The 12,957-nt window shown below is 41.9% G+C and overlaps 1 protein-coding gene across 1 annotated transcript in view; it reads right to left on the bottom strand.

The window, feature by feature from the left end:
* DNAH14 (dynein axonemal heavy chain 14) overlaps nt 1-12,957 on the bottom strand; it is a 418,175-nt gene that overhangs the window by 173,115 nt on the left and 232,103 nt on the right. Inside the window, exons 37-41 of the mRNA XM_077485830.1 lie at nt 12,065-12,184; nt 9,140-9,319; nt 5,493-5,595; nt 2,765-2,982; nt 1,093-1,345 (exon numbers count right to left, since the gene is read on the bottom strand). Of these exons, the coding sequence (XP_077341956.1) occupies nt 1,093-1,345; nt 2,765-2,982; nt 5,493-5,595; nt 9,140-9,319; nt 12,065-12,184 (874 nt within the window). The remainder of the gene's footprint in view (nt 1-1,092; nt 1,346-2,764; nt 2,983-5,492; nt 5,596-9,139; nt 9,320-12,064; nt 12,185-12,957) is intronic.

Below are 12,957 nucleotides of genomic sequence, written 5' to 3'. Positions count from 1 at the left end.
GGAATTTTGGACAGCGGTTACAAAAAAACATTCAGGGACTGACCTCACTGCCTGTTTCCGTGATGATATCAGTGTGTTTGCTAGGCCTGGTGGAGGAAGTGGCACCACTAAGGGCGCAAAGAACCATGTTCTCCCTCACTTTGTTTTATGGATGCAAAGCTATCCTACTATGCTGGAGAAAACCTGAAGCTCCCTCCCTGGCCTACTGGAAGGGCATAGTGAATAAGGCATTGCCCTTCTATAAAGCCACACACTTGAGCAAAGGTTGCCACAAAAAATTTGAGAAAGTATGTTGGCTCTCATCAGATGATACTTATATAATTGAAGGGTTAAATGATCCATAAACGGAATATGCACTAGTTGGAGAGGCCTGGCAGGTTTAGCTGCGGCCAGGCTATTGTGGTTACTACTCTATATCTCATTTAGTCTATGCTGTTTTAATTGATTTAAGGATGCTGCAAGGGTAATTCATCATGTTTAATTGCCTGTAATTCTTGGGACATTGCACAACAGGGAAGAGGGAGGGGGGAGGGGGAAGGGTTGTGGGTTTTGCACTTCTGTATTGTTTATTGTTTATAAAAATGTGAGTAAAAAAAACTGATAATAATATATAATAGATATAATAGATTATAAGCTCATAAAGACGATCATATAGTGTATTGGCTGATTTTATGTAGTCCTAGGTGACAGAATAAGATGACAGTAAGGCTCCATGCACATTTGGCTTAAAAAAAAAAAGTTTGTTCTCTTGGCAGTAAAAAACACTCATATAGAGCAAGGAAAGGAAAGTATTCATTTTTTTTAATCTATATACAAAATTTTTTTGCCTTTTATTTATATTTTAAACAGAATGAGTTGTTTACACATCACTTTAAATCTGAGTGGGATTGGTGCATACTGATGGAAGAAGTACCCCCTTGCTTGCTTATATCAATGGTAATTCCCACAGTAAGTTGGTCTTATAGCACTGACAATTTCAGGATGCTGTATACTTTATATTGTTCATTCTTATCAAAGCACATTTGCTTCTATTGTATAACCTTAAGAAATGTAATCCCCCAGAACCCAATATAAACAAAAATCAAAACTTACTTTGTCCGAAACCTCCATTCCTGCTCATAAAATCGATAAAGGCATCCAGGATTTTGCACAAATTCATGACGAGGACTGTGTCTTGGACAGGGAAAGGTAAGCTGCTCCTATGCCTATGGATGAATTTTATGCCCTCATCCACACTGAGACTGAACAGTGTGTTAAGGTATTGCACTCCCTTGGCGGGGAGTTTAGTGGATATCCGAGTCACCCAGGTTCGAACAAAGGGTTCCCATCCCAGATCCACTGGATCCTACAAAAGATGATTCATCTAAGCTGGTCAAAAAATATTAAACAGAAGTATTTTTGAACACTTGCAAAAAATAAAATTCAAAATATGGAAACACCAATAAAAAAAAAAACTGATAAAGATATCAGCAAACAACTTTCACAGACTTATTTAACATTTCTGAATTAAAAGAACAAATGTGCTGTTATCAGTCCCTCACTGCTTTTCACTGATAACATGTTTTCAAGGCTGTGCTTGCAGAGGTGAGGTCTTGTGCCTTCTTGTAACATTTTATAATTACGTGGGATGTCCCCTGTGAAATCCTTGACCAGGAATCAAACAATTAACAACCTTACTACACTATATGGCCAAAAGTATGCAGACCCCCTTTCAGATTAACTTGTACAGGTATTCCCAGGGAAGGGAACTCTTAATACTACAACAAAGACGTTAAAACAAATGTGTGCTTCCAACCTTGTGGTAGCAATTTGGAGAAGGCCATTTTTTGTTTCGGCATGACTGTGCCCTTGTGCACAAAGCCAGCTCCATAAAGAAATATCTTGACAAGTTGGGTATAAAGGAACTCAACTGGTCTGCACAACGCCCTGACCGCAACCCTATTGAACACCCTTGGAATGAATCAGAATGCTGACCGCGAACTATATAGGCATACAGTTCATATTACATATTGCTAGTTACAGGAGGCATTTTGGATAGGCTCAAGCTTTAAATGGATAATAGCAGAAGGGGGTTAGATGGGGGTGGCTATCCCAAGAACACAGGGAAGCAGCAAATGTGCATTTAAGCTGGCCATACACTAGTAAAGATTAGCATGAATAGGCATTCATTCTCAACCATAGTGATGAAGAAATCTAAAGGAGAAGGATGGAATTTTTTTCTTGAACAAATGACTTCCAAACCTCGTATGTGGTTTTTGTGCAGGAAAGTCCATTCACTCTAAAATTGAATGTTAAAAGCAAATTTTTGAATGACATTTAAGTTATCAAATGTACTCAGAATTTTTGTAAGACTGTTCATATGAATGTTTGTTAGAAAATCTACTAGTGTATAGCCAGATTTAAAATTAATATACAGTATATTGTTTTAGGATCCATATGTGCAAAGTTTCCAGTATTTGCATTTAATAGTATCCAGGCATGCTGGAGTTCTGAGCAGTTTTGGATCACTCACACTATACCATATGTACGATTTGTAGACAGGTGGTATGCAAGGATTTATATTGTGGTGGGACACATCCAACTAAAGTTTGCGAAACCCTGTCCCAGAGAGAGATTTATTGACCTACTGGTTTTTAATGGATTGTGGAAAGAAACCAGAGCCCTGAGAGGAAACCCACAAAAAAAAAAAAAAAAAAATCAGGACACATAGATGAGACAATAATGGTAACCACTAAGCTGCCTGTATACCTCTACAGGCTCTTACCATATACACCATGGCACAGCGGCTCACTGTAGCAGGACTGGCCTGTGATAAGTTATCCACCTCGAATATCATTCTCATTCCCTGAGGAAGACGAATTCTTTCACTGTTGGCCAAACAGAGAGTCCTTGTGTCATCCAAAACGGTATTTAGGTTTTCCACCCACACTGTGTCCACTGGGCCATCGAGAATTATCCAGTACCAATCTGGAGCTGCGTCTCCTGAACAGACAGCAAGGATGTGTCTGATTATGTTACACAATTTGGTGCTAGGTACAGTATATGCAAATGATAACTTAGTATAAAAAAATATCCAAAATAAAATATTTTTACAATTGACTGCATAAGCATAAGATTACTCCATGAATTGGGGATATGGCACAATGGTTATAACTGGCTTTAACAGGGATTATCCATACCCCTTAGGTGTATCGGGAACTCAATTATGAGGGCTTAGGACTTTGAATAATTATAAAAACATTTGAAACAGGATTGTCTGCATTACTGAACCCGAAATCAAAGTGGAGATATTGACCGGATATATCAGATGACATTCTAGTAACATTGGCAGTTTGATTCTTTTTAAAAGTACTAAAACAACAGTAGAAAAAGCAGTAGTTGTAGCTACCGGTAGCTTTCATAGTTGAGATTTGGATGTTCTTATACATAAATATAATAAAAAGCTCATGATTTTCTTTCAGTTGTTCTGTTTCTAGCTATCCATATGCAAAAGTAACACTAAGCTTAGTGGCAGCCCATCCATTAGGTGTGACCGGACGTCACCCTCTCTATCCATGGCCATCACCCCCATATGAATAGATATTAGATTAATTCATATCCATGGCTGCCACTGCCACCTCCTATTCATTTGTCCGGCCCCTTTCAGGATGCCGGGTACATGAATTTGAGCAGCAGGGGTGTTTTTTTAAGCACCCGATTAGAGCCAGGGGTGGGCTCAGGTCGCAGAGAATTGTGCCAGGTGCCCATTCCGGTGTTACAACAACTAATAAATATTCGCTATTGAAACACTGATCCTCAATCCAGCAAATTAGAAGCAGGTCTGAGACCCGTTTTCTGATTGGCGTAAAAGAGAAGAGTCCCAAATGGCCACTGAGGAGGAGGGAGGAAGTGGAAGTCACAGTGATGCCTATGGAGAGCAGGGGAAGCCGCTGCCAAAGCCCAGGAACTATACTAACCATAGATGGGGTTAGTGCTCCAGACCCGACCAACTGGCGGTAGTACTGTTTGGCGCACCCCCCCCCCCCCAAAAGAAAATTCCCACCGGCTGCTACTGCATAAATGATTAACTGGAACGCCATAGGACTGGTAATGGTGGTGATGGTTGGTGATTTGAACAGTTTAAGAAAGGGTATAGGGGCATATTTGGCAATCCATTGGGAGTTTGTCATCATAAAAAGGTTAAGAACCCTGCTCTAAACTTCCCATAGAACTGGAAGTGTCAAAAAATGGACAATGCCCATTATGAATGCATTGAACATACATATATGAACTAGCACCATTTAAAACATAGGCTAACCTGTGTTCCAATGCAAAAAAACTGCACTATGTGCAGGTCTGAATGGGCCCTTGGAACAATAGTTATTGTCTTTTTAGTTAAAAACATATGCTTTCAAAGTGTATGTAAAAAAAGAAAAACTTATTTCTATGTGGCTTGCTCACATTTGTTTACAACAGCTAAGGCTAGGTTCACACTAAAAACTGATGTGGCTCACAGCAGGGGTCCAGTGCTTCCCTGTTCTCTGTTTCAGGGACGAATCAGCCCCAAATTTTTGCCTGAATTAGGACCTGAAATGGAGCCAAAGACGCATAGGACCCCTGTGCAATCAACTCTACAGACGCTCTGGAGATGTGTGAACCGGCTCCATTAATGTGAGGGCTTTAATTTTGTTTTCTTTAAATAACATATACTTACATCCACTGCTCAGCTCATTTTGCACAGAGTGGCCCCGAACCTCGTCTTCTGGGGTCCCCCCGGTGGCTCTCGCGGCTCCTCCCCACATCTGATAACCTCCTAGGAGAAGCTCTCTCCCGAGGGGATTACCTTGTGAGCGTGCTCCCGAATCCAGAATTCGGCATCTGTAGCTCCCCGGGGCCCGCGTTGTTGGATTTCATTGACAGCAGCAGGAGCCAATGGCTGTGCTGCTATCAATCTATACAATCAAGAGCCGAGAACCCCAGGCAGAGAGACAGCATCTCCCCCCTGGGTCAAGTCCCAGAGCTCAGGTAAGTAAAACGGGGAGGGGGGGCTGGGGGACCAGTCAATGCCAGGTGTTTTTTCACCTTAATGCATAGGATGCATTAAGGTGAAAAAACACGAAGGTTTACAACGACTTTAAGAGCCGGTCACAATCTCCTGTCATGCGAATTGCAAGGGGGGAACCCGTATCCAATTTGCACTAGTGTGAACCCAGCCTTAAGGTGCTTTTACATCTAGGGCTTGCTGCATTTTGAGCATTTATGTGCATCAATCTGGCCCATAAAAATGAATGGTAAATGCACAGTTTTATGCATTTTCAGTGCCCCCTGGAAAATCTCTAATTCGACTGTGTCTCCTACTTTGCATAAAATCTGGAAAAAAAAGCATATATAAAGTGCACAAAAACAAGAATCATTAAATGTATAAAATGCACAAAAAGCATGCAATTATGAGAGTCAAAATAATTATTTTTGCATATACAAGAATGTGAAAGGGTTCCTAAGATTACCCTTACCTATAGATCGCGGCGTTGCATTATCAGGATGATCTTCAGCTGTGTTCATATTCACAAATTTGGGCACCTCGTGTACGCTTTTCTCCTTGTCTCCATCATTGAGCTATAAGGTAACAAGCATTAGAGACAATAATGTTTTATTTATTTCCTTTTCACAAATAATAATGCACACATGCTGAATTAATCACTGTAATGACATAGGAGGAAAGAAAAGTATCTGTCTATGGGCTCTGTTTTCTTTGTCCCCACAGAAGGGACATTGAAAAAGAGAAGGGAAGAATACAGCCAGATTCACTTCTCTACTGGATTTCTTTTGTTCACTCATAGTAGGCTCAGTGAGAACCCAATAATAAAATTGCATTGCAGCTTACCAGACCTTGAATGTGTAGGATTAATAAATTTTTTTTGTTTTTTTTTCCTTTATATTCACCTGGTTCCCCTGCCAGTAACATTTACTATCCTACAGTGACAAACTTACTTTCCTGTATCTAAGGAGTAGCAGCTTTATTACCCTATGACAGAAAATGTGTTGGGACTACAAAAATTCCCTCCTCATTTCCATTACATAGGGGAGAGGTGTGATGTAGTAAAAAAAAAAAAAAAAAGAACTCAGAAAGCCGGTATCATTGTTTGCGATGTCAGTTCACTGCACAGGAATTTATAAGGACACTCGATTTTTGGCTGGATTAATGGGTATTTTACTTTGTACACTCTCTGTCCTGAGATAACACCACACTGCTCCTTCATAGTGCATGAAGTGAGCGTTGTCAGAACGTGTATTACTGCCAGGAAATACAGCCTAGAAAACAAAATTAATACAGCCACATCTAAGGACTGGTAAGCCGCAATAGATCATTTTATTTTTGGGTTTAGATATACTTGAATACAAATTTTCACTTTGGAGGGATTTTCTCTCACTTCCTGTTGAGCAGGATGCCAAGAGAAATTTCCCCAACTTGACACACCATTGGTTTCTATGTCAAATGAGAGATCGGAATGTGAATGCTCCATTAGAATTTTGCTGGCGAAGCTTCAGGCAGCAAAAGATTGAGAGCAGGTTCTCAATTTTTCGGTCGGAAAAAGTTCAGATCGGAAATTCCGATCGTCTGTACAAATTCCGACACGCAAAATTCCTACGCATGCTCGGAAACAATTCGACGCATGCTCGGAAGCAATGAACTTCATTTTCTCGGCTCGTCATATTGTTGTATGTCACCGCGTTCTTGAAGGTTGAAAGTTCCGAGAACTTTTGTGAGACCGTGTGTATGCAAGACAGCTTGAGTGGAATCCCATCGGAATTCCATCGGAAACACCATCAGAGCTTTTTCCGACCAAAATTCTGATCGTGTGTACGTGTCATAACTCAAAAGAACCCACAATTTTTACATGACAACCTTTGTTATTTTATATAAAAAAAATGATGCCATGTAGCCATAAAGATCTGAAGTTATGAGGTTATTAGTCTTAGCCTCCATTTTGCAGTTTTACAGGTTTCTCTCCTGTACTGAAATTGCTTACTCTGATTTCACCGCATACTGTGAGCTTTTTGCAGTGTGCATTGAACACAGCAGCAAGTCAAGAGATCACCTTATTTCCTAGCTAAAGGATGTCCAGAATCATCTTTCCTCCCTAGACTTAGGGCTCATTTAGCCCCCTGAAGAGCGATCATCTCTGCCCTACTTAAACCCCTAAAAGCCAGCATCAACGCCCCATTCACTTCAATTAAATAGGTTTTCGATGGGCAGTAATGCCACTGAATGTGATGGGGAGAGAACATTTGCAGCATTGCGATGTATGTGTATATTCCTATACAGCTGCCTTTGCAGCTTTGGGGGAGTAGTTGGAAGGTGGTAATAACATGGTTCAATTGCCTGTTTTTCCCCCCACCCACATGTATGGTAGATGTTACTGTCTCTGGGCTGCCTCATTCATTGTATTTCATTTTTGCAATCATCAAGGCTCAGCATCACATGTGGGCATTACCTAGGGCAGGAGTCGGCAACCTAGGGCCCGCGGGTCGCAACTGGCCCACCGCCACTAAATGTCTGTCCACGCCCCCGCGAGTGAAGCAGTGACAGTGGGATGGGCTCAGGCAGTGCAGCACAGGGCAAGGAGAGAGAGGTGAGCTGGGACAGGGTGCGGGGTTCCCTGGCCAGGTGCGGAATGTACCAGTACCCAGGTGACACCCAGGATTGGCCCAGCGGATTTTCTCCGTCGCTCACAGCAGAGGGAAGCAGGAGACAGAAACCACAATCTCTCCTGTACAGCAGGGGAGAAAGAGAGTGAGAGGAGCAGTGCTGAATAGAGGACCGGAACGGAACTGCCAGAGGTGCGGGGGCTGTGTAATGTAAATGGGTCCAGAGGTTTGGGGGCTGTGTAATGTAAGGGGGCCAGAGGTGTGGGGGATGTGTATTGTGCAGGGGGCTGTGTAATGTAAAGCTTTGTATTTGTAAAGTGAGGTAAACCTGTACTGTTATTATTACTATGTTAGGATTATTATCTTCATTTCTTAGCAGGTGAATGCGGCCCTCCATGCATTTACATACATTAAATCCGGCCCTTAAGTGGAAAAAGGTTGCTGGCCCCTGACATAGGGGGTCTGCATGCATATGCAGACTGCCAAGCAATGCCCACTCCTCCAGACTTACATCCAACCATCAAGACATTTCGGTATTTGCATAACTCTTCCCAAGAGCCAGCCCATTGCTTGCATATGGACTAAGGTCCCTTTAGAGAAGAACAGAGGCAGTGACGCTGTGATGTTTTTAGTAAGCTATGTACAGCACCCTCCTGGCCCCTCTCACCAGCCATGATCTGCCTGCATTACATAGAGAAGCACAAATACCCAGTGATGACACCGCTGTGTCTAAAATAAGGTGTGTGTAGAAAACAGAAAGTTTTTACCTTTTCAGAATGTTGAGCAGGAAAGAAAAAGCCAGGGAGGGCAAAATATAAGAAGATTGAATGTCAGTTTTAAGTGATCCCATTAAAACCCTACTTCGAGATTATGTTTTCTCTTTTCTGTGGATAGGGCCTAGATCTCTGCCCCACTGATTAGGGAATGGGATGATGACCTCAATTGTATCATGAGAATGGAGGGGATAACAACCTGCTTACATGATCAGAACTTCAGAACTTTGTTGCTGCAACATTGAGCACTTGGATCGAATTCTCAGACTTTTCCTGTTTCAGACCCTTTCTCCGATTTGTTTGTTGCCAGCTGCAAATCATACGGTGGGACTCTCCCCGCTAGATCTTCACCCTCCTCCATTTCTGTCCTCTATCGCTCCCTCTTTGTGTGATGCACACTGTCTGGGCGCAGTGGGCGCAGAGGTGCCCCCCAACCATATGTAGAATTCCAGTTAATTGATTCACTCTGTCATATTAGCAACACTGCTTTTTGTATGCCTCCCTCATGGTAATGCTTTTACATTATATATAATGATCTAACCCTCGATGGGGAAGTCTGCACCCCGGTCCCAACTATGCATTTTGCGTGTGTTGTGTGGAAAAATTCAATCAAACTTATTCTTTAAAAAATCTTACTTCAAGTTAGTAATGCTAAACCACTGCACAACCTTTAGAAGGTTAGTAACTGGTCTTTATATATAGTGATGAGGATTAGAAGGTGACAGTATCATACATACATGATGAGGAGAATCAGCAGCATTGGCTTCTTCTTCTTTAGATGACTGCTGCGTAAAGGTGCGAACAGCATGAGCCAGGAGACCATCCGACCAGTCCATGGTATTGGGGTTAATTTCTCCATAGAGTTCTCCAAGGGTCACACATTTGGGGTTGATGATGAAAGTGTCCACCTTTCCCTTCTTCACAGTGTTTTTAAAGGTATAGAAAATATACAGTTGTGTTAGTACACAGCAAATATACTTTAAAGTTAAACTTCAAGCAAACAGGTAAATACACTGACGAAATACATACTGTATAAAGAAGCTGTTTTACTTGCCAAAGGATTTGTACTTCTGTCTATTCAGTCCTAATATTTACACAGCTCTGCCAAGCAGCACAGCTCTGTCTGGCAGGAGGAGACCTGATTTTTCTTTGCTGCAGTTCACTAACACTTACCTAACCTGTGACTTGGCAGTGGAGGAAGAATCAGTAAACTGATCATCTTATCTCTCTGGGAGCCCTATTTCTCTACCTATCATCATGTTCCTTAGACTGAGATTCAAACCCTTAAAGCGGAGTTCCACCCTAAAGTGGAACTTCCACTCATTGGAACCCTCCCCCCCTCCGGTGCCACAATTGGCACCTTTCAGGGGGGAGGGGGTATAGATACCTGTATAATACATGTATCTGCACCCACTTCCGGGCATAGATATCCGCAGAATCTGCGGGTATTTACGCCACTTCCTGCGGGCCCCCCGCAGTCTACTGGGAAACACACGGATCCCAGTGACAGCAGGGACTGTCCTTCTAGCGCAGCATGACTCACGCATGCACAGTAGGATACCCGGGAAGGGAAGCTTCCTGATTCCCATACCCAGAATGGCGGCGGCAGCACCCGAGAGCCGACATCACGGGCGCGCTGGACGGGTAAGTGTCCATATTTTAAAAGTCAGCAGCTGCAGTATTTGTAGCTGCTGGCTTTAAAAAAAAAATGGCGGAACTCTCACTTTAATGGGCAGGCTGAATGTACCAAGTTGATTGATCGATACAACTAGCCTGTCGGATTCTCTTGCAATTATTTGCACCGTGTATGGCTGCCCTTACACTGAAGCACAACTGATTTGCTCCTTGGACTGCGCAAAGCTTTTGTGTCTTTAGAACTTTCAGCAGGTTTTACTGGTGTCTATGTTCCCGCTGTAGAGATTCATCCTCTCTATATGTCCTGGTGACTGTGGTCTCCAGAACAGAATATGATGGAAAATACAAAACTGTTGACTTATCACAAGAAAAGGAATAAAGGGAAAATTTTCCAATTGTAAAACCTATTCTGGTAACAACCATCTACAGTAGTAGAGGATGTCAATTCACCTTGGAAGATATCTCTTCTTACATCCTGCTATGTTTTATAGTCAGGAAGTGAAGGGAAGTTTCTCTGACACTGAAAAAAGCCATGACATAGATCCTAACCATTCCAACACTATAAAAACAGGTCTGGGCTTTACATACTGTATGCTTTGAAGTAAACCTCCAACAATTTTTTTTTTTTAACTTAAAGCCAGCCATATTAGGATCGAAACTCCATTAGGCAAACTTTCTTACTCCCAGGTCCTGCAACCTTTCAGGAAATGGGGGGAAATTTCCCCTATTATGGAAACAGCAGAAAAAAACAGACAGAACAGACAGAATTTCTATCCCTTCCCACGCTGTCCAAAGCTTAAAAAAATAAGTTTTGGGTGGAAATGTACTTTAACCACTTCCGGACCTCCCACATACATTTATATACATTTTACCTGTACGTGATTTTGTGCACGCGGTTTAAGGGGTGCATGTGCCCCATTGGAGCGCCACTTCCGCTGTGATTGGACACAGAGGGAGCCAATCAGTGGGTCCAGCAGCCACGATGGCCGCTGCAACCCACCGATCATTCAGGAGAGACACGGAGCAGCGGTGTGCTGATGTAAACAAAGCACCGCTGATCTGTCAGGGAGGAAAAGTGAAAGATCGGGTTTCAGTTAAGCTGAATCACAATCTCTCTCTTCCTCCAGTAAATCCACTCCCCCCACAGTTAGAAACACCTCCCAGGGAACACATTTAACCCCTTGATCGCCCCTAGTGTTAACCCCTTCCCTGCCAGTGTCATTTATACGGGGATCAGTGCATTTTTTTTTTTTTTAGCTCTGATCACTGTAATAATGGCATTGGTCCCCAAAAAGTGTCACTTAGGGTCAGTTTTGTCTGCCACAATGTCCCAGTCCTGCTAAAAATTGCAGATTTCTGCCATTACCAGTAAAATAAATAAAATAAAAGTCCCTAAATCTATCTTGTAGTTTGTAGACACTATAACTTTTGCGCAAACCAATCAATATACGCTTATTGGGATTTTTTTTAACCAAAAATATGTAGCAGAATACATATTGGCCTAAATTGATGGAGAAAGTAGTTTTTAAAAAAAAAATTGGGATATGTATTATAGCAGAAAGTAGAAAATATTGTTTTTTCAAAATTGACAGTCTTTTCTTTTTTAGTACGCAAAAAATAAAAACCGCAGAAGTGATCAAATACCACCAAAAGAAAGCTCTATTTGTGGGAAAAAAAGTACACCAATTTAAATTTGGTGCAGTGGTGCACGACCGCGTAATTGTCAGCTAAAGCGATGCAGTGCCATATCGCAAAAAATGGCCTGGTCAGGAAGTGAGTAAAGCCTTCCGGGCTGAAGTGGTTAAACAAACATCCCCAACAATTACAGTATGATGACCATTTAGGGCTTCATTCAGTAGGTTTAATAAGTGGAAACTGCCATAAAAAAATGCTGAGACTAACGAGACCAGGTGTGGCAATGGAATAAAGTTCTCTGAAGTCAGAATACTGTATGTTGCATTTACACTTTACATGATAAAATAATTTGTTGAACAAGAAAAGTACAACAAGAAAATAATAAAAATTACTCCTAGAGTAGGTCCTTCTTTTGAACTTGATGGTAAGTGAACCAATACTTTTTCCAAAATTCTTCGTACAGTTGTCTTTCCTCCCCCAGTGGGACCAACCAGCATCACGCCATGACGAGCCTGAAAAAAAAAAGAAAATGCACACTGCAATTAATGTTATTTACACCGGAATTAAAGTGATTTTAAAATTAAACCATTTGTAACCTTACTGCATTCCCTACATTAAGGTAAAAAACAATCCCCTACCTGTCCTAGCCCACTCCTGCCCCCAAACACTTTCCTAAGTCCTCCATTTATTCAGTGCTTTGACCAGCTGCAGCTCTTCTCTCCCCTCTTCTTGCTTTTATAGACTACACTGGGAGCTGTGGGAGCCAAAAGGCTCCTGCTGCTGTCTGTTAAATCCTGTGAGGAGGGAGCAGTGGGGTGTGGCCGAGCTGTGTTGTGTGTTTTTATGGACCTTAAGGAACTCGGTCAAGTAATTGCCAGACCATTGCTCCTAATTTTTACGAACAGTCTACTGACTGGAATGGTACCAGCTAATTGGAGAAAAGCCAATGTAGCACCAATATTTAAAAAAGGGCCAAGATACATTCTTGGGAATTACAGACCAGTTAGCCTAACATCAATTGTATGCAAGCTCTTGGAGGGGGTGATAAGGGACTATATGCAAGAGTTAAGTAATGACAATGGTATCATTAGCAGTAATCAGCATGGATTCATGAAGAATCTTTCTTGACAAACTAATCTATTCACCTTCTATGAGGAGCTGCCAGCTAGATAAAGGAAGGCCCGTAGACATGGTATATCTGGATTTTGCAAAAGCATTTGATACAGTTCCCCATAAACGTTTACTGTACAAAGTAGTCAGTTGGCATGGACCAAAGGGTGAGTAC

The sequence above is a fragment of the Lithobates pipiens genome, unplaced genomic scaffold (assembly GCF_037356315.1).
Source record: "Lithobates pipiens isolate NorthernLeopardFrog02 unplaced genomic scaffold, aLitPip1_a1.2 Scaffold_18, whole genome shotgun sequence".
Lineage (NCBI taxonomy): Eukaryota > Metazoa > Chordata > Amphibia > Anura > Ranidae > Lithobates > Lithobates pipiens.
This window is presented reverse-complemented; position numbering and strand designations above follow the sequence as displayed.